General features: G+C 37.7%; 1 protein-coding gene across 10 annotated transcripts; it reads right to left on the minus strand.

Annotated features, from left to right (window-relative positions):
- Positions 1–3,688: 3,688 nt before the first annotated feature.
- On the minus strand, positions 3,689–13,406 carry LOC125375984. 10 transcript variants are annotated; one of them, XR_007218883.1, is made up of 7 exons: positions 12,810–13,005; positions 12,637–12,689; positions 12,155–12,221; positions 11,140–11,240; positions 9,091–9,159; positions 8,100–8,166; positions 3,689–4,176 (listed from the first exon to the last, which is right to left on the minus strand). XR_007218883.1 is itself a non-coding variant. In XM_048387099.1 (7 exons), exons 1-6 carry the CDS (start codon positions 13,248–13,250, stop codon positions 8,133–8,135), a joined length of 309 nt encoding a protein of 102 aa, XP_048243056.1. In that variant the 5' UTR covers positions 13,251–13,406; the 3' UTR covers positions 3,689–4,176; positions 8,100–8,132. The 10 variants fall into 10 exon arrangements, 4 of the variants coding, with proteins under 4 accessions (XP_048243056.1, XP_048243057.1, XP_048243058.1 ...); XM_048387099.1 differs by lacking the exons at positions 11,140–11,240; positions 12,810–13,005 and adding exons at positions 8,491–8,509; positions 13,184–13,406; XR_007218885.1 differs by lacking the exons at positions 9,091–9,159; positions 11,140–11,240 and adding an exon at positions 6,984–7,077 and having other exon boundaries at positions 12,810–13,002.
- Between the last annotated feature and the right edge of the window lie 8,005 nt (positions 13,407–21,411).

The following is a 21,411-nucleotide window of genomic DNA, read 5'->3' on the forward strand; positions in this document are numbered from 1 at the left end:
TTGAGTAGAAACCCTAACCCTAGCACCTTATCATTCATGTTTCTGTTGAGATACGAGGACATCAGCGTCTGTATCAGGAATAATCCAGTTTTACATCACAATTAGACATTTATTGAGTAGAAACCCTAACCCTAGCACCTTATCATTCATGTTTCTGTTGAGATACGAGAACATCAGCGTCTGTATCAGGAATAATCCAGTTTTACATCACTGTCGGACATATATTGAGTAGAAACCCTAACCCTAGCACCTTATCATTCATGTTTCTGTTGAGATACGAGACCATCAGCGTCTGTATCAGGAATAATCCAGTTTTACATCACTGTCGGACATATATTGAGTAGAAACCCTAACCCTAGCACCTTATCATTCATGTTTCTGTTGAGATACGAGAACATCAGCGTCTGTATCAGGAATAATCCAGTTTTACATCACTGTCGACATATATTGAGTAGAAACCCTAACCCTAGCACCTTATCATTCATGTTTCTGTTGAGATACGAGAACATCAGCGTCTGTATCAGGAATAATCCAGTTTTACATCACTGTCGGACATATATTGAGTAGAAACCCTAACCCTAGCACCTTATCATTCATGTTTCTGTTGAGATACGAGAACATCAGCGTCTGTATCAGGAATAATCCAGTTTTACATCACTGTCGGACATATATTGAGTAGAAACCCTAACCCTAGCACCTTATCATTCATGTTTCTGTTGAGATACGAGACCATCAGCGTCTGTATCAGGAATAATCCAGTTTTACATCACTGTCGGACATATATTGAGTAGAAACCCTAACCCTAGCACCTTATCATTCATGTTTCTGTTGAGATACGAGAACATCAGCGTCTGTATCAGGAATAATCCAGTTTTACATCACTGTCGGACATATATTGAGTAGAAACCCTAACCCTAGCACCTTATCATTCATGTTTCTGTTGAGATTCGAGAACATCAGCGTCTGTATCAGGAATAATCCAGTTTTACATCACTGTCGGACATATATTGAGTAGAAACCCTAACCCTAGCACCTTATCATTCATGTTTCTGTTGAGATACGAGAACATCAGCGTCTGTATCAGGAATAATCCAGTTTTACATCACTGTCGGACATATATTGAGTAGAAACCCTAACCCTAGCACCTTATCATTCATGTTTCTGTTGAGATACGAAAACATCAGCGTCTGTATCAGGAATAATCCAGTTTTACATCACAATTAGACATATATTGAGTAGAAACCCTAACCCTAGCACCTTATCATTCATGTTTCTGTTGAGATACGAGAACATCAGCGTCTGTATCAGGAATAATCCAGTTTTACATCACTGTCGGACATATATTGAGTAGAAACCCTAACCCTAGCACCTTATCATTCATGTTTCTGTTGAGATACGAGAACATCAGCGTCTGTATCAGGAATAATCCAGTTTTACATCACTGTCGGACATATATTGAGTAGAAACCCTAACCCTAGCACCTTATCATTCATGTTTCTGTTGAGATACGAGAACATCAGCGTCTGTATCAGGAATAATCCAGTTTTACATCACTGTCGGACATATATTGAGTAGAAACCCTAACCCTAGCACCTTATCATTCATGTTTCTGTTGAGATTCGAGGACATCAGCGTCTGTATCAGGAATAATCCAGTTTTACATCACAATTAGACATATATTGAGTAGAAACCCTAACCCTAGCACCTTATCATTCATGTTTCTGTTGAGATACGAGAACATCAGCGTCTGTATCAGGAATAATCCAGTTTTACATCACTGTCGGACATATATTGAGTAGAAACCCTAACCCTAGCACCTTATCATTCATGTTTCTGTTGAGATACGAAAACATCAGCGTCTGTATCAGGAATAATCCAGTTTTACATCACAATTAGACATATATTGAGTAGAAACCCTAACCCTAGCACCTTATCATTCATGTTTCTGTTGAGATACGAGAACATCAGCGTCTGTATCAGGAATAATCCAGTTTTACATCACTGTCGGACATATATTGAGTAGAAACCCTAACCCTAGCACCTTATCATTCATGTTTCTGTTGAGATACGAGAACATCAGCGTCTGTATCAGGAATAATCCAGTTTTACATCACTGTCGGACATATATTGAGTAGAAACCCTAACCCTAGCACCTTATCATTCATGTTTCTGTTGAGATACGAGAACATCAGCGTCTGTATCAGGAATAATCCAGTTTTACATCACTGTCGACATATATTGAGTAGAAACCCTAACCCTAGCACCTTATCATTCATGTTTCTGTTGAGATACGAGAACATCAGCGTCTGTATCAGGAATAATCCAGTTTTACATCACTGTCGGACATATATTGAGTAGAAACCCTAACCCTAGCACCTTATCATTCATGTTTCTGTTGAGATACGAGAACATCAGCGTCTGTATCAGGAATAATCCAGTTTTACATCACTGTCGGACATATATTGAGTAGAAACCCTAACCCTAGCACCTTATCATTCATGTTTCTGTTGAGATACGAGAACATCAGCGTCTGTATCAGGAATAATCCAGTTTTACATCACTGTCGGACATATATTGAGTAGAAACCCTAACCCTAGCACCTTATCATTCATGTTTCTGTTGAGATACGAGAACATCAGCGTCTGTATCAGGAATAATCCAGTTTTACATCACTGTCGGATATATATTGAGTAGAAACCCTAACCCTAGCACCTTATCATTCATGTTTCTGTTAAGATACAAGAACATCAGCGTCTGATTCAAGAATAATCCAGTTTTACATCACTGTTGGACACATATTGGGTGGAAACTCTAACCCTAGCACCTCATGATTCATGAAATACGATAACATCAGCGTCTGTATCAGGAATAACCCAGTTTTACATCACTGTCGGACATATATTGAGTAGAAACCCTAACCCTAGAACCTCATCATTCGTGTTTCTGTTAAATACGTTAACATCAGCGTCTGTATAAGGAATAATCCAGTTTACATCACTGTCGGACATGTATTGAGTGGAAACCCTAACCCTAGAACCTCATGATTCTTGTTTCTGTAGAGATTTTGTGATATCTGCGTCTGATTCAAGAATAATCCAGTTTTACATCACTGTTGGACACATATTGGGTGGGAACTCTAACCCTAGCACCTCATGATTCATGAAATACGATAACATCAGCGTCTGTATCAGGAATAACCCAGTTTCACATCACCGTTGGACATATATTGGGCAGAAACCCTAACCCTAGAACCATGTGATTCATGTTTCTGTTGATATTTAGCGACATTAGCGTCTGATTCAAGAATAACGCAGCTTTATGTCACTGTCGGACAAATATTGGGTAGTAACCATTACCAAAGCACCTCACGATTCATGTTTCTGTTGAGATAATATGGTGACATCATTATTTTGGTACTGTCTAACTTACCATCTGTTTGGATGTAAAATCATAACCCGTAGCATGGATTGCCAGGATTGTAATGTAAGCTATAGCATGGTGGCTGGTAAATGTATTGTGGACAAGGCAAATCAGTGGCTGACAAGATCAGCAAAACCCATGCAATTGGGCACATTAACACAATCAGCCATTTGACATCATGTCGTTCGGTGATGAATACATGAACACATTCATGCCTACATAATACTGTTTATCCTTGTCATAATCAATCAACTACAAACAAAATTCATCATTTTGCTAGTTCTTTATTGTTGAGGAAACAATAAACATAAATGTAACACATGAAAAGAGTTTTGCCTCAACATGCTGAAAACAGTGTAAGTGAAGAAATTCCATGCACAGTATATTTGTAAGATGCTAAATTCACCATATATGATAATTGATATTTTGAATGAAAAAAACACACCTCACATTATGAAACAATATATAATATGAATCATATGTTTAGATGTACAGTACTGTCCATGAGTATAGGGAGAAACACTGTCCCTCCACACAGTAGCGAACTGATGCTACTCCCTGCTGATCTTTTCACTACTCAGGATGTCAATGCTGACTTCAACACAGAACTCTTCTTCTCAACACTTCTTCTTTCCAGAAACGTACAGGGCATAGTTGCTCTCCCTTCTCAAAGCACACTGTATTGGGAGCTGTATATGTAGTTTAGCGTTGGTGTAAACTGATACCATCAAGTTTCATTACAGCATGGTAGTTGCCCTGAAAAGGTTGAAAATATTCACATAAGTGATGTCATCACCATTGATTGAACATTTTTCATGGAAAAATAACTTATGATTTAACTTCAATATAAATAAATCCACGTAGTACACCTTATTTTTACATTTATACCCACATTAATTTAAAATTATATTGGAGTCAATTCTTTTAAATAAATATGTCAATATTAACAACTTCATAGACTCCTTCTTTAATTACTTACATAAACAAACAGGAAGACAACAATAGAAAATCAGTGACATTGTTAAACCCAATATAATGAAAAACAAGCCCCTCCCATTCTATTATCAGCCAATCAGGAAACAGTTGACCGTTTGTGGGTATAGCATACATTTATTTTAGGTTCATGGCAACATCAAGTTATGTTCCATTAAAAATGCCTGTAAAGATATTATAGTTTAATATCATGTTGTCTCACTTAAATTCAAAACTTAATGGGAAGTTATAATTTGCAGTTATCTCAACTGGCAAGGAATTTTTCTCAAGCCAGTTAAATGTGTCCAGGATACAAAATTAAGATGGTGTTATTACCACAAATATTTTCTTGAACAAAAATGAAAATATCTGATGATAATTTGTGTACTTTTTGTAATTCACATCCAGAAACTGATATGCATTTATTTTTTGGTAAAAGATTTCTGGCTTCTGGACACAGACTCATAATTTGTATCTGGATATTCGTGTGAAGGAAAATGTGATAACAGATGATAATTTGATCTTATTTTGTTATTTTCAAAGTATGTAAGTGTAAGGTTCTTAAAATACAACCAAATTTCTAACATTTTGTGAGGGAGATGACTGATACAGTTAGACATGAATTTCGAAAAAATATATACTTCAACAAAAACCTGCAAAACAAATTTTATACACAGTATACTGACTCCGAGTGGACCATTCCTTCTTTTAGCCCTTACTACCGAGAGCAAGACAGGGTAACAACAAGTACCATCTTTTAACGTCTTTTGGAATGATGCTTCAAGGGATCGAATTTCTGACCTTCCACTCTCCGAGCAGACACTCTACCAGTACACCATAGAGGCAGTCAATCAAACTTGGAATTTGATGAATTTCAATGAGTTAAAGTAACTAAGTTGACAATCCATCAGTTTATTGTTATTTTCTGAGAACTAACAATCAATAGTACTTTTCTTATGTTCACCATTTTGTTACTTTTGTTCATTAGTGTAGAAAATTCTGGACGGGAAGCATTTTATCTGGACAGGAATATTTGCAAAGTTGCCCTTCCGGGAATTTTATACGCTGCTGTTACATAGCGACACGCTTAACATCAAATCACAATTCTGACATCATTGCTGGGATGATTCATGCCAAGTTTCAGCTTCATAGGCTTTGTAGCTCTAGAGGAGATGTTGAAAGTGAAATCGTTAACGACATACATACTAGCAGAAAAAGGTAACTTTTCTTAATAAAAAGTCCAACATAACTCAATCTCATTAAAATCAGATTTTAGTTCTCGCTACCGCTAAAAAATGATCTGAGGACATCCCATTATGGGTCACGTCAGCATGACCTTTCATCCAACCAATCAGAGCATCACTTACCAGATCCTGAAAGTGACAGTCAATATGTGTTTTCTAATCATGCATCCTCGAAATATTTAACAGAGGGTATTCCGAACGACAGTTACGGGTTTTATGATTATATCCATACAATTTAGGCCATCTATAAGTCATTCCAGAATGTTGTTTTGGTCAGTTTTAAATTTATTTAATCGAGAATACGTCAAAATATGTTTCGAGGCGTAGTCGCCAGTTTGAAACTAGTGCAGTAAAGCTCGAGATAGCTGTCCTCAGATCTTTGGTTAGCGGTAGCGAAAACTAAGATCACATTTTAATGAGATTGAACAAAACTAAGTTTAATCTGAAATTAAAAAATGCATCTTTCAATATGCATATTGATGAAGCAGAGCTCGTGATAAGCTTTTGGTGTTGTGGGTATTTTACCCATGCATTTTAAAATCATTGGGTATCAGTAATTCTATCTGCGTATTCAAATTTCTGTTACCCACTAGTTTTTACACATGTGGGTATTTAAGTTAAATATTTAAAAACACTATTCATCTAGTCCCTGCAAACTGGTGTCGTGTGGGTTCGAGAGCTTTATAGGACTCAAAAATACCACGATACTTCCACAAGAAAGTGTGATGGCAAATGATCATGATGTAACTGTCATCATGGAGTTTGGCAAGGTTGACGAAATGCCAACTAATAATTTCAAAATAAGTTGCTGATTTGCTAATCGAATACGCAGGGTTACTTCACAATATTTTGATGATACGCACAAGTTTTATTTTTGTAGCGTATCTGTAATGTTTGTTGCGTATTTGATACGCTTGGATAATATTTTACTGCGTATTTCTGCATTTCTGATGCGTATTTCACGCAGATACGCAGCTTATCTGGAGCTCTGTGAAGACATCTCAGTTTTAAGGTCGTGATTCACAATTTGCATGCAAATGTTTATGGACTGCGCATAATTTGTGTGTTTGCATGTTTGTTGGGAGCAAGGTATTTACACACGTTTTCATAATGTAAACAGCACACAATGATTGTTTAGCTCTCTGGGTCTAATAAAATCTTTTTTCCCTTTTGTTCAACCGTAATTAATAATGCTGTCACGGCTTGATGACATGTTGCAAACACGAAATGCGCAAAACGAAGTTGCCAAACATTTTTAATGTTCATCGAATCACAAATATCATCTACCACATTAATAATCGGACAATTCTTGGGTTAAGACGAATTAGTGGCAGAACTGTACGTTACCGGTTGAGAGAGCACAACATCCTGTCCCAACATTCAGCAATATGCCTAATTTTGCTTACACAGGACTATCAGTCACACTTGGTGTAGACAGCATCTGAGGTTCAGAAGAAAAACAGGGACAGTACACTGTTCACAAATGAGTGAGGGTTTCATCTGAACAGCTCTGATGGTCGTGCAAAGGTCTACATGCAAAATGGAGAATGTTTTAGCAACTCTTGCATTACTTATCATAATCAGTTTTGGGGTGGAACTGTAATGGTATGGGGTGGCATCACAACTCATGGGAAAACACAACTTATCATTGTTATGAGGACATCGTTTGAGATAATGTTCATGCCTTTGTGCACATGCAGGGACGTAATGTCATATTGCAGCAGGATAGTGCCCGCCTACAAGTTGCACCCCTCTTTGGGGGCGTGTCTCTCCGTCTCCAATTACCAGGAATGGATTTTTTCAATGAATTTGTTATGATAAAACATTGATGCGACAAAAGACCAAATATTATGTTGTAATTTACAATAACATAACATTTACACTACTTAATACACAGCAGTTACTTTTTTCCATTAGTATAGATGAACACAGCCATGACATAAGCTTATTTGAACCTTCGCTTTGTGTAAGCTACAAGTGATCATCATCATTTCTACAAAGTTAAGTTTCAGCTTCCTGGAGAGTGTAGTTTCTCTTCTTTTATTTTCATTCTTAATTGTTTTTCAAGAAGCAATTTCAGCCCCTCCATTTCTCCAATTTGAATCCCAAACCATTGGAGAATTGATTCCAACCAAATATGGTTGATATCTATCTCTTAGTTCCAGAGAGGAAGTCGTTTAAAGCAATATAGCCAAATTACTCCTATTTGGCCATGACCCTTGGGGGGTCAGCCCTCTCCATTTGTACAATTTTTAATCCCCAGCATTGGAGAATGCTTCCAACCAATAGTTGTGTCAGGATGACAAACACCAGACAAGCAGGCCATGTTGTTTGTATTCAAAAAGTATTTTGTTTTATTTTGTATATTTGTCTTATCTGGAAAAATAGTCTATGCTATATTACAACCAGTTTGTTTAACGACATGCAGACATGAATCCTACGTTTCGAGGCGATCAATGTTACCTTTGTTGGGTGCAACTGGACCAAACAAGCTATTTACACCAGGCTTCGTGTAACTGGACAGTGAAACCTGTGAACATGGTATACAAAGAATAAAAATCTTCATAAGAACAAACACAACACATGAATGAACAAATTGTAAAATAAAACACTGGGACAACCACATAACTTAATCCGAGTCCCATTGTGGTGCTACACATGCCAGGTGTCATTAAGTTTTAGTTTCCTTGGTTTCTGAGAAGAAAGTTCTTAAAGTTGAACAAATCACAATTGGAAGCTACAAAAATACCTTTGCAAATGAAGGTTAAAAAAGTGTAATAAACATCCATCAACCTCTTCATGACAACATTGCTAAGGTTATCTAGGATAAACAAAAATATGCCTCACTACGAACCGTTTGAATGGGCCTGAAACTGATAAGAATTTATTTTTAGGGAATTAAATACTGGTAAAGGTCATCATAAATAGATTAACAAGATTATGCAGAAATACGTAACAAATGTTCAGATACACCAAATGATATGAATATTTAATAATGATTGACAAATGAGGAAAAACGAGTGAATTGTTTATGACCACTTAAAATAATGGTGCTTGGTCCAGGCAGGCAAGAGGTTGATAGCACTAACAACTATCCATGTAATTGGGGTGTAATGTCACCAAATCAGCCAGGTCACACAAAACTGACATTCCATATAGTTGCCCTTTGGGAATGTTAAGAATCAAATTCTGTGACTACGTTTTTGAGACTGAATTACTTGGATCATGTCCGTAACAATCCAAACAGTGTTAGTATACCTGTAATCTAGATACAAGGGTGCATGCAAAGGGTATGACCATGGCATGATAATCTGAACCTGAAATCTGAAAAGAACAGTAGATCTATTTTATACCATTGTTGGAGTGCATGATAACACACATATATAACCAATCATAGCTTCACTTCCAAAAAGATTCATAGGAAATATTGCAGGTACAAGGTTATTACACTTACTGGTACATTCCATTATTAGGACACAAAAAGGTGAAAGATGATGGCATGACCAAATGGAACATATGATCACTGAAACATAGCACATTGGAGATTGAAATATAGTATTACAGCCTGTTAAATGAATAACACCATGATACATGAGTACCTGGTCAAAATAACATTCAATATGGCTGCAATGTCGTCACCCCAAAAAATCACAGATACAGTTTACCAGATTTAACCTAATGGAGGCCAGATGTGCCCATTGTATTGGTGCCATTAAACTGACTCATGTAACAGAGCTCCAGATAACTTTTGAGCAATTCAGTTCTTACTTTAGGGTTTCTATTTTAATTGGGTTATTACATTTTTCATTGGGTTACCAATATTTTTTCACTCATCTATTCATCACTCTCTTGGGTCTTTCCCAAAATTAGTGAACATTTTAAGATTTCAAAAAAATGAAATAATGTTCTAAATACATAGGTTTGACTCAGAAAGTAAATTAACTTGTAATTGTGTTTCAGAAATTAGCTCCTTTGTATGCATGCTGAAAAAGCTTCATTGGGCATTTACGCGAGCTGTTTTAATAATTTGAGTTTTTCATATAATGCATGCGTTTCTGTACACAAGTTAATGGAAAGTAATTGGGTTTTAAATAATTTATTGGGGTATTTTACACAAATACGCTGCTTATCTGTAGCTCTGATGTAATAATGTTTCCCTTCATTACCTTTTGGCTGTCCCCTCACATGACTGACAGAAATACTGTTCAAACAAACTACCCTGGGTATAGGTGTTAAAATGGCTCTGTAGCTTCCCTGTACTTTTTCACGGAATATATTATTACAACAAAAAGGCAATACAAGGGTATAATAAATAAGCAAAAGAAACAAAACTATTTATCTACAGAACAGACTTTCTCACAGCATCTTGACCAATTAAAAGGATGACAGTATATGCAAGAAGACAAATTCACCATTATCCCCTAAATATTAAATACTCGCTATGGAAACTAAATATCCCAAATTATCAAAAGGCACCAGTTCAACACTAGACCTATCTATGTGCCATGCTTTTTAAGGAAATATTGTAAGTTTTTTTTAATCTGCCCAGAAAGGAGCACTACCCTCATTTTCAGTATGAGTCAAAGTTGTGGCATCTCAAAATATCAATTTTTAAAAAATCCTAAACTACCAAAAGGCACCAGTTCAACACTAGACCTATCTATGTTCCATGCTTGTTAAGGAAATATTGTAAAAAAAAATTAATCTGCATAGAAAGGAGCACTACCCTCATTTTCAGTATGAGTCAAAGTTGTGGCATCTCAAAATATTAATTTTAAAAAAATCCTAAACTATCAAAAGGCACCAGTTCACCACTAGAACGATCTGTGCGTCAAGTTTGGTGAAGAAATATTGTAGATTTTTAAGGTATGTTCCAAGAACGATCACTACCCTCCTATTTCAGTCAAAGTTGTTGCCATGGAAAATAAAAAGATACATTTTACAAAAATCCAAAACTATCAACAGGCACCAGGTCACCACTAGGCCTATCCATGTACCATGATTGGTGAAGAAAATAGTAAACGTTTTTTCAAAATCTTACACAGAAGTATGAATGCAAGGACTGACCATGTCTATTTTAATACCCCCACAAAACATGTTGTGGGGGATAATAATTGGTAATGAAACGAGTCAAAGAACACATTCATCATGACTGCTGCAGCAGCCCATGAAGACAAAATGTTGCAGTTCCAAATATAAGAAAAACTTGCAAAATATGACCCTGTTGTTGGGTTTACCAAATAATTACTGTATATCAAATTTCATTATGTAAATGCAGAGGTGGCTTTCTAAAGGGTGAAAAGTATATGTTCAATATGGTTGCCATGTCTTGACAGCTTGAAGTTGTATTGGCATCATGTTAGTGGGATCAAATACACAAAATCTCAGCTTATTGAAAATATGATTTTCAGAGAAGATATTGAAAACACAAACAAACTTCATAAGGTATGTGAAAGTTTAAGGCCATAGAAGGCACAGGTAATACAGTCATCCAAGAAGCCACCTCAATTTGCTGGGCAGAGTTGCATCCCTGTCTGTCTCACAGTCCTTGAACCATATTATTTTCCCTTCCGCCCAGCCCATCTCACTGGGTCTACTTTTAAACTAAAATGAATATAAAATGTTTCTATCAATATTTTACATTTTCAGAGACTAAGCTGCATCCCTTTCATATGCCAGAAATCTATGACAATGGGTTCAAATCCCATAATTACCATGATTATTTTCCTTGGTTTGTCAGCACCATTTCCACACTGGTGGGTCTCATCAAGTGGTAAATATCTAAGATGTTCCTCCCAAATCAAGCAAAAAATACACCAATGTAAACCCCATAACACATATCAAGTTTCATAATGCCACATCTGAAATGGCTGTGTAATATGCAAAAGTGATATTTTGTAAATGGCCTCATGTTTTAGAATATCATTGCTGAGATTTCAGTTTCATAGGCCTTGTAGATTCAGAGGAGGTTTTGAAAGTGTACAAGTTAGTTATGGACAGATGACAGATAATGCACCATGACATAAGCTCATTTGACTTCAAATTGGATATTCCTGTATTCATGATAGCCTGTAGTTTGATTACAGTATACCAACTCACACCTCATAACTTAATAAATGGCCTAAGGTCTGAGGGAAAGTAATACTTTCACAATTGCCATAATCAGGTCAGGAAGTTTGCATAGTGAATGGTTGAGTTGGCTTAATGCAACTTAGAACAGTGTTTCGGTAATATCACAGTGTGTCAGCTGATGATCCAGTGAGGAAAGACTGATATAATGAGGTACCAATAATACTACAAATGTGGTATTTCATATCATGACATCCATGATTTAATTTGATGTATGATGATTCCTCTATTGTTATCCCTGACTTTATCATGGTGGCACTGCATAAATATAAATGTTCACAGCACCTGTGCTTAGCTTGTGCTAAATCTATACAACAGTAAATTAGCCTTAGTATAATAAAATAAATTAATGTAATTCCCAACATGTATAGGGGTAGAATACAACATACCTGATTTCCTACAAGGGTTGCACCTCAAATTTCCTGAATGTGGCAGGACACAGCCCACTTGGATACCCTGGGAATAAAAAAATGTGTAAATTGGTACTGATATCTTGACATATTGGTTGCAAAGGGAGGTAATCAATGATACATGTATAGTTTACTATAAATTTGCCGGATGCACAATAATCTTTATGATCCTTTATTAATCTCATATGTCTACATATTCCCTCAGTGTTCATCATAACAACAACAACAACAACAACAAAAAACAAAAAAAGAGGGCATGTAGACTAGTGAATTAGAGCGTGGGCCTTATCTCACAATGGAGCGAACGCCAGAAATGGACCTCACTTTGAACCCAGAACACAGACCTTTCAGCAAAACAAGTTAATTAACACTAATAATCTAGATGAGATTTGATGCTTCCCCGATAATATATCTATGTTAGTCCTACACTCATTCTAGGCCTACAGACATAGAATACAAACATGCGTCATATGTGCAGGGTCAGCAGGCACGTTGACGTTCTCCATCTCAGTATCTGAAAATAAAAAGTACCATAGTGAATGGTTGTAGACTGTAAATTATGTTTAAACAAAGAATAGATAACATTATGACCAACGAACAAGTAAGAACAGATAAACAAAAAGCAAGATCTAACCGATAAATGTTTGATCGAAAACCGATCGCTATGCCGGCCAAGGGGGGTAACTCTTTCTGACCACGTCGGGACGATTTTTCCGAAGACAAATTTTAACCTTGTTTGCCGATATATTTTGTAACGATCAGTTCTTATAAATATGTGTAGTTCTATCAAACAAATACACATACAATGGCATGTATGAATGTAAGCCGTAACGATCTTCTATTAAGACCTGATTACTATATATCTATAGATCTATCTATTAATTGGTTGTTAAAATTGTAATTAGGTGATGTATAAAATACATATACCGTATTAAGATACTAAATCTAAGTCTAGCCTGTCTAGACCGGAGATAAAAAACAACAACAAAATGATGACAGACATCCTACCATCTGCTGAATGCTGTGTTGGACACTGCACGTTCCAATATGGCGTGAAATGCGCCCCTGTGAACATACATCCTAATATGGTTATGCTATTTAATTGTTACTGTTAGGTAGTAGTAGCAGTAAATGTTAGTCTCCAGAGACGTAGAGACCGTCTTTGTACCTACTAGTAGCAGGTCATAGTTGCTAACAACTCTGTGCTAGTAGTAGGTAATATTTCCTGGATCGGGTGAATAATCGTAAATGCTAGTCGGACAGTTCCCGGAACTAACACATCGTGTGCGCTGAGATTAGGAAAGCGAACCAGAAGCGTTTGATTCTGATCTATGGTACTAGGGTTATTAGTTATAGTTACAGACTGTTAAATTGCTTTGACCCCTAATGGATCTCGAAGTCTACGTTGTGTGTTTAACTTGCGTCTGTATTGCGAAGACATTGTTATATTGAAATTATATAACCATATGTTCAATATAAAAATGACTGATTTTGATCTAGATGACTATGATAACCCGAATCCAATCGAATAGGGTACTGATGAAACCAGCTTTGGTGGCATGAAACTTAACGATGAACTTTTACAATCAACCGTCAATCATTATTACGATACCTTTAAAGATGATAGTCCTATTGTTTGTGACTATTCAAAGTTTGGGATAGATAGAAAAGGAATATTGCGACTGCGTGGCTCTCCGGATATTGATCTTATGAATTCTCGTACTCGTAAGCCCCTAGCCTTGTCTACGATAGTCGGTAAACACGGTATCAGCACTGTTCGTGATGAATTAGGTTTTGTAGACTACTCACGAGGAGCAAAACTTTCCGTAAAGACTAGTAAGGTTCTTCGGACTGTGCGTAATGAACTCGATAACACAGATAATTTGGAAGCTTCCTCGAATGTGGCCTCGGACGGACTCGGAGAAATCTTGGATACCTACTGCCATAATTCCACGGTCAGTGTATCACCATATTCGGAGTTCACTATTAGGGAATTACGAGGTCTTGACAAGGCAATGCGAACAATGCGGGGAGAACTCATGAATAATACAGCCAAGCTATCCGAAATCGACAAGCATATAGCTTACGAGAAAACAAAACTTGAACAATGCGGGTGATGAGTTCAGTAGACGCCGCGTAGCAGAAAGATAGCGTAACTTAGAAGACGAAAGATCGAGGGCCTCGAAGCAGCTTCCAGTAATAGAGAGGCACTTCGTTCACAAATCAGTCGAATTCGAGAAACTATCGATCAAGTCCTCAACGATGACACTACACTGGCCGATAAAATTAAAACATTGTTCAGAGAACAGGGAATAACCATTGCCAGTATTTTATACGTGTTGGGATTTATTATATCGACTTTGACTCTCGCGTTAACCGGTGGCGCAGGTGGTACAGGTGGTAGCAGCGGATCATCGCCTACGTCGGATGGTATAAAAGAGTGGATAAAAAAGCATATAAAAGCATTAGGTTCAGCACTGGGAAAGCTCGCTGAGAAAGCCGCGGCCACACTTCCCCGTATAATAGGGAGTGTTGTTTCCTGGCTCTTGAATTTATTAGCTAAGACCACCACTTGGCTTAGTAAAAACTTGTGGGCACTGATCGTAGCAATTGCAGGGCTGTTGTAGTATCCGCTAAGAACTATTTAACCAAATCATGAGTAAACCAGCCGCGACTCCACCTAATCCAAGCGCTTTTTTTTTCATCCATATGTTGTTGATTTTTAGCCACAATATGCGGTGGCACTTGTGGTTGTGCGTCAGTAGATGTTTTAGCGATAGTAGATAACTGTGGCTTGACTATTCCCGTTTCGCCTGTGATTGTTTGCGTTATTAATTCGACGTTAATATCTGAATTTATACCTGGTTTTTGTTGATCAGTAGCGATAACAATTTTATTATTATAGCCTATCACTTGACCGATCTTAAGTTCCATATCACTCGGAGACATGTATAGTCCCAGCGCATAAACGTAGTCCACTTTGGATTGAGCGTACTGTAATACATCTTGATAACGCTTTATAGACGATGGTATGTCAACTGGCGAATTAATGGCGTCCTCTACGTTTTGGAGAAACTGTTTTTGCGCATCGAGCGCCGTCCCAGTACCGTTAATGGACGTTCGTGTTTGCGATTGTGCACCGAGAATTGCCCATACATAAGTTCTTATCGATTCATTAACTCTTACAAATCCTGGGTTAGTAAAATTATTTTCCGTTTTATCATTAAGAAATTCATTCCAAGCGTCTGTTGTATCGTTTGGATGCACAAACTTTGTAACAGTATAAGGCAAGCCACTCTTAAAACTCATAATATCTTCCCTCCAATCATTATTAAAAAGTTGCCAGTTGTGATACCAATTATGAGTTTTTAAGAAAATATTATGTAATCTTACATAAAGTTTGCTTCTATGCGACCACCTAAGTGGATCTACTGGTTTTTTTACCATTTCTTTAGCTAAAATATCACTTTCTTCTTTAACAGTTTTTTGTCTACTATATGGAACAACTAGCCAATGGCTAGCTCCTTTAATACGCCAAACTTTACTCGTAGAAACATTAAATTCCTGACAAATACGTTCAAATGCCCACCTATTGTACGGATTATTTGATGCATTCCATGCTCCATCCTGCGGTAATGGAGCATTAATTTCTTTAAGTATACTTCTAATCTGATAGTACACGTGAAATGATATAACAGACTTATTTAGTTCAAATCCTGGGGAATAAAGAGATTCGCCACATCCCGTTGTGGCACACCATATGGCAAAGTTTAACTGATTCTGCCAAAATTGCATCGGATTGTGAAACCAATCGTGCACCATTTTATCGCTAGTTGCCGTGACTCTGTACTTTTCAAAGATATCGGGGAATTTAACCATAAACTCAGCACCAGAGGCAGTTACTATAATCGACTGATTAGTGTATCTCGATTTCATATTTAAGTTATGATATAGTATCATTGTATATTTAATATGTATGTTACACTCCCGGGAATAACAAATGGTCAGTCTATTCAACTGCTTCATACTATCGATAACTCGGATGGACAACTCGAAGTCGCCCTATGCGATGTAACGTATTACCCGCTGTGGACCAATATAAGTGCTACAAGATATAATAATAAGATATTGATAACTAAAAGAGATGGTCTTGCCGAATAAATTACTATACCTGATGGGTATTACAGCGTATGCTCACTCAATGATGAAATTTTTAAGCCTTATGGAATTAGTCTCACACAAAATGAGTCGAATGGGATGCTGATTTTAAACCTGGAGAAAAGGATGTAAAGCTTTACGAGACCTTAGCATACACACTTGGATGGAGAGGAGATATAACAGTACTCAAGACATCAGATCAGGGACGTGATTTACCCGATTTAGTTCCCTATAAAGAGTTGTGCATCCATCTTGATCAAATAAGCACGACGGATAATATTCAACTAGAAAGTCCTTCAACTCTGCTCAGATCTGTTCCAGTGAAAGATGAAAAATATAATAGAGGTAGAACGGAATCTTTCTCAACATTCCAATATAAAAAATTAAAGCGTGGTATTATTTCAGACCTTAAAATTTCTGTATTAGATGTAAAACACCAACCTGTAACTTAAGTGTAACACTCCATATTATAAATAATGGTTGATTCATCAGGCCCTGGAACGCTCAGACAATGTAATACAATTGTGCTTTCCGATCTCGGAGACACAGAAGGATTCGATAGACCCGGTACCGATGGTAAGTTATACGCTTTACACTTACAAGATAATGTATACAAGCGGAAAGAAGTTACATTCACGGGTAATCTAGAAGATTTAAGCGATGTCGACGTTGTTAGTAGACTCCTTAAAAAAACCTCTTCGTACAATCTTACTCACAATGATGATAATAAATGGACTATGGTCGAAGCAAACATCGAGTGGCTATTGAATATCATCATTACCCCACCGTATGTGATGATGGGTAAGGCACATAATTTAACTAAGATAATAAATAGTGGGATCGTACTTGCGGCTTATATTCCATCAAAACGAAAAAGTGTGTCTCTCCCCTGCCAGAAAACCCAGGTCATATGTTATATAGTCGTCCAGCAGTAAAACACGTTAGTTTAAATTTGGTTACTGAATTCAATGAAATTAAAGTTAACTTGAGTGCAATACCTAATCTTTCTACGCTTATTATTGAAGTCTTGTTCGGAGATGTACCGGTAGATGCCTTCGAAATATTACCAGGTCTATCGATTAAATGGCTCAAGAAACGTTGCAGTATTATTCATATCGGAGCATCACCCGTTGCAACCCTCGAGGGGGTCCAAATTATTAAAAGTGACAGCATTTCTCTTTCTAAGATATTCTTGCCGTATAATATACATTTGATAAGGTTGATGTATACTCTCAAAACATTTAAGCAAGACCATTTAAAGACTATTATATGATCGTAATATACACTATGAGTTTATATCCAGCGCTCGATGAAGCATTTGAAAAGATGGATACTGTTGATGGATTTCGATTACATCAAATAAGCGACATAAGACATCGAATAGCGAAGGATAGGGAGTTGAGACTTGGATTGTATAAAAAGTATCGCAGAGCCGTGAATGCTCTGGACGGAGTTGAAACCGCGCTTGTAGCAGCTGGCATGGGACTCGGTGTAGCAGGTGTCGGTTTACTATCAACTATAATCGCCGCGCCTATCGTGCTCGCCATGGAAATAGCCGCTGGAGTCTCGGGACTGGCAGGAAAAACGATAAAATTCATTTCTCGTAGGTTGCAAAAGAAAGCATTAAAACAGGATAAGATTCGGATACTCGCCGAAGCAAAGTTGAACAGCATTGAGGATCAGATTTCGACAGCAATGGCCGATTGTAAGATATCCGAGGATGAGTTTCGTTTAGTGCTGTCAGAACTCACAAAATACAACGTAATGAAGCATGAGATTCGATCAAAATCTAATAAGACCAGTGGTATTAGCGAAGACGAGAAAAAAACGTTCATAGAACAGGGGAGGCAACAAGCGCGTCAATTATTCCGTGCCAAAACCAAAGAACTGGTTGGAGATTAAAAATAGATTGCTTACTATCGTTAGATCATATTTAGACAAATGCTTACATAAATATATAATAATGGAGAATTACAACCCAACAATCGAAAAAGCTATTAAATGGAGAGAATTACCACAAGGTTTTTATTATATCAGTGATGTCAAACCAACCAAATACGGTTATCAATTGTTTCTGATCAATTTCCAAGAAGAGTGTAGTTATATAGTCTGGTCTCCTAGTAAAATGAACGAAGAACTTAATAAAAATGTTGAATATCGCTTTATTGATAAAAATAATAAAGAATATTTTCATTACCATTTAGGCTCATCTGAACTAATGACAACATTGATTGGCCCCAGGTATTGGTGAGCTGGAGCCAATTTAACTTAATCTCATGACTATCGTTGAATCGCATAGTCATTTTTGCATAACAAATTCCCTCTGTAGTGGTGGTATAGGTATATAAATCCGTCTCCAGTGGAGTTGCGGCAGAACCCCCATTACCTCTACTACTCCTCCTGCACGCAACACGCCGCCGTTCGTTCACCCCTTCGGCGATAAACACGTTGTCTTCAATCAGCCCTAAACATACAGAATCGACTTTCGTCAGTGAAGACAACCCTCTGCCAGTCACGTCGTTGCCAACGTCGTACAGTCCGGGTCCATCTCAATCGCAGACAACGATGTTGCGCTGTCAATAGCTGTCCTCTGTATGGTCTAAAAGCCCTGATTCCATGAGCCCTGAGTCTCCAGGCCACTGTCTGTCGACTAATCCTGTGACCTAAGGCATTTGTCGCCGATGACGTCACTGTCAGGAAGCGATTTCGGAGGTGCAAGGTACGCAAGTACCGGTCATCATGGGGCGTGGTCACCCTGGGTCTGCCTGTTCTTGGCCTGTCAGCGGTCCGCCTTGTCTGTCTGTAACGTTGCATCAAGTTGGTAACGGCAAAACGGGAGCACTGTAAAACATGGGTGTTTATATCGTTTAGGTAACGAAACGGATTTTGTTTAGAAACAAATCGTTTACGTTTAATATCTAAACAATTTCCATGTAGTCGCCTTACTCGGTACCGTTTAGATATTAAACATTTACTGTTTAATACACATATAAAGCAAATATTAAAAGGAAGCCTTAAAGAACTTATTTCAAATTAAGAAAATATTAATAATAGAGGAAATACTATGGATATAGTTGTCGGAAATTTAAACTCTTCACTGAAATCTTTACGATTTTACTCTTTCTTGGGTGATTTAAGTAACAGATAGATCCCAGTATAAAAAAATACGCTCAGTGACCATACAAATAACCCAACACATATCTTAACATACTGTGGACTTCTACAACTGCATTTTCTATTGTGTAGCTGTTATAAAATTAGTTTGAATTTTTAACGCCACCATTCTAAACGAAGTGTATTTAGTTTGATTAAACATGCATGTTTAGTTTCTATGCGTCATAGTTTAGTTTCTATATGTATATGAACATAGTGGTTTAGTTTCTAAACACATATCGTTTATATTTACAAAATATCCCAGAAGTTATTATATTAAAGAAACAAGTGGTACTGTCTCTATTTTAACAAAAACTAATGTGAATAAATAGTTTTGGACACATTCGTCATGTATGATTTAAAGGGGAAGTGTACACGCAAAAATCACTTTCTTTCTTTTTCTAAACAAAACGTAATTTTAGAATTAGTTACTATCTGTGTTTGAAAATGTAAACTCATTTTTTTCACAGTGAAAGTAGGAAGCTCACAATAGTGTGAAAATGATATGCCGTTATGAGGCCTTCGTTTTTCGAGCCAAACAGGCCTGAGTTATCCCCCTTAGATTATGACGTAATTGCTGCCAATTCAACTGGATCCCTGTCTATTCTCAACGCAAAAGATATCAAGTACCAGTTTTCGGTAAAACAACATGGCCTACGCCACACTCCGGCGCAGTGGTGACTCAGCATAACACTATGCTGGCTGGCATCTTAGACGCTAGAATCACACACCTAGACCTACACCACGTGAAGCGGCTCTAACAAAGCATGATGACGTCATAATGTTTATCAATTGGCACCAATGAGGTCATATTGCAAGGGGCATAAGCCATGGTGTTTTTGTTATGAAAATAGAACACTTGGTAAATGTGAAAAATATAAATCGTTTAAATGCAAAACATATGTTAATTAATTGTGATATTTTTATATTTTTGTCTATGACACTACTAGGTTAACACTTGAAATGTGGAAAAAGTACAAGAAAAATAGGTTCATTTCCGTGTGAACTTGCCCTTTAAAGGCTCACCACCTGTTTAGTTTCTAAACGACTAATGTGTAGATTAAGAGTTATCCCGCCTGTGACCTTGCCCTTTCGACGCGTCCTTTTACCCTTGACGGAGACGCCATCTTACACCACAGTGAGGATCTTCCAGGTGATTTTTTCTATTTTCTATTTTGGCAGTTAAAACATATATATACGGAACCGCAAAAGAAACGCGAGATTGTAAAATATAAATTTTATACGGTAAAATGCGGAAAATATATGTCAAGACTGTAGGTGTGAATATTCCGTGACGTCCTGATGCGTTTGTGAGACAAACATTCCATCGAACGGTACAACGAGGCCTGAAATTAGTCGCCACAACGCAGCCTTGTCCAAGGCCGTGAGTGACAGTTACCATGCTTTGCCGTGGACACCAACATGCACGTGTAACTCATGGAGGCTATGGGTATAAAAATCAACTTGAACTGCCTTTCTGGCACTCGTAATTTTGAAGCGGCAGGTATGCCTCGATTATCCACACAACCGAGAGAACAAGCGATCGGTCGATTACAAGCTGGACAACGGTCCCAGGTTGTGGCCAACACTTTCAATGTTCACGTCAGCACCATCCACCGTCTGCAGCAGCGCTACAAAATCACAAACAGTACTGTAGACCGCGCCCGACGTGGACGCCCCCGAGTGACCACGCCCAGGCAGGATCGGTTCATCCACCGCCAACACCAACGGGATCGCTTCAGACCAGCCAGTGTGACAGCTCGAAACAGCATTGGCACTAGAGGGCGACAGATCAGTGACGATACGGTACGACGTCGGCTGACTACCAACAACCTGTATTGCCGTCGGCCCGCTCGAGTGCCCATCCTCACCGCCCGCCACCGCCAGGCACGGCTGCAATGGGCTACACAACACCGACATTTGCG

Source organism: Haliotis rufescens, unplaced genomic scaffold, assembly GCF_023055435.1.
Source record: "Haliotis rufescens isolate VD_foot unplaced genomic scaffold, xgHalRufe1.0.p SCAF_65, whole genome shotgun sequence".
NCBI classification, from domain to species: domain Eukaryota; kingdom Metazoa; phylum Mollusca; class Gastropoda; order Lepetellida; family Haliotidae; genus Haliotis; species Haliotis rufescens.

Excerpts from the sequence above, each read along its gene's own strand:
- LOC125375984 (XM_048387099.1), bottom strand. The coding sequence starts at position 13,250 with ATGTTCACAGGGGCGCATTTCACGCCATATTGGAACGTGCAGTGTCCA. Across the intron at positions 12,222-12,636 it reads ACCCTGCACATATGACGCAT|GGTATCCAAGTGGGCTGTGT; the intron begins GTTTGTATTCTA and ends TTTTATTCCCAG. Across the intron at positions 9,160-12,154 it reads CAACCCTTGTAGGAAATCAG|TGATCATATGTTCCATTTGG; the intron begins GTATGTTGTATT and ends GCTATGTTTCAG.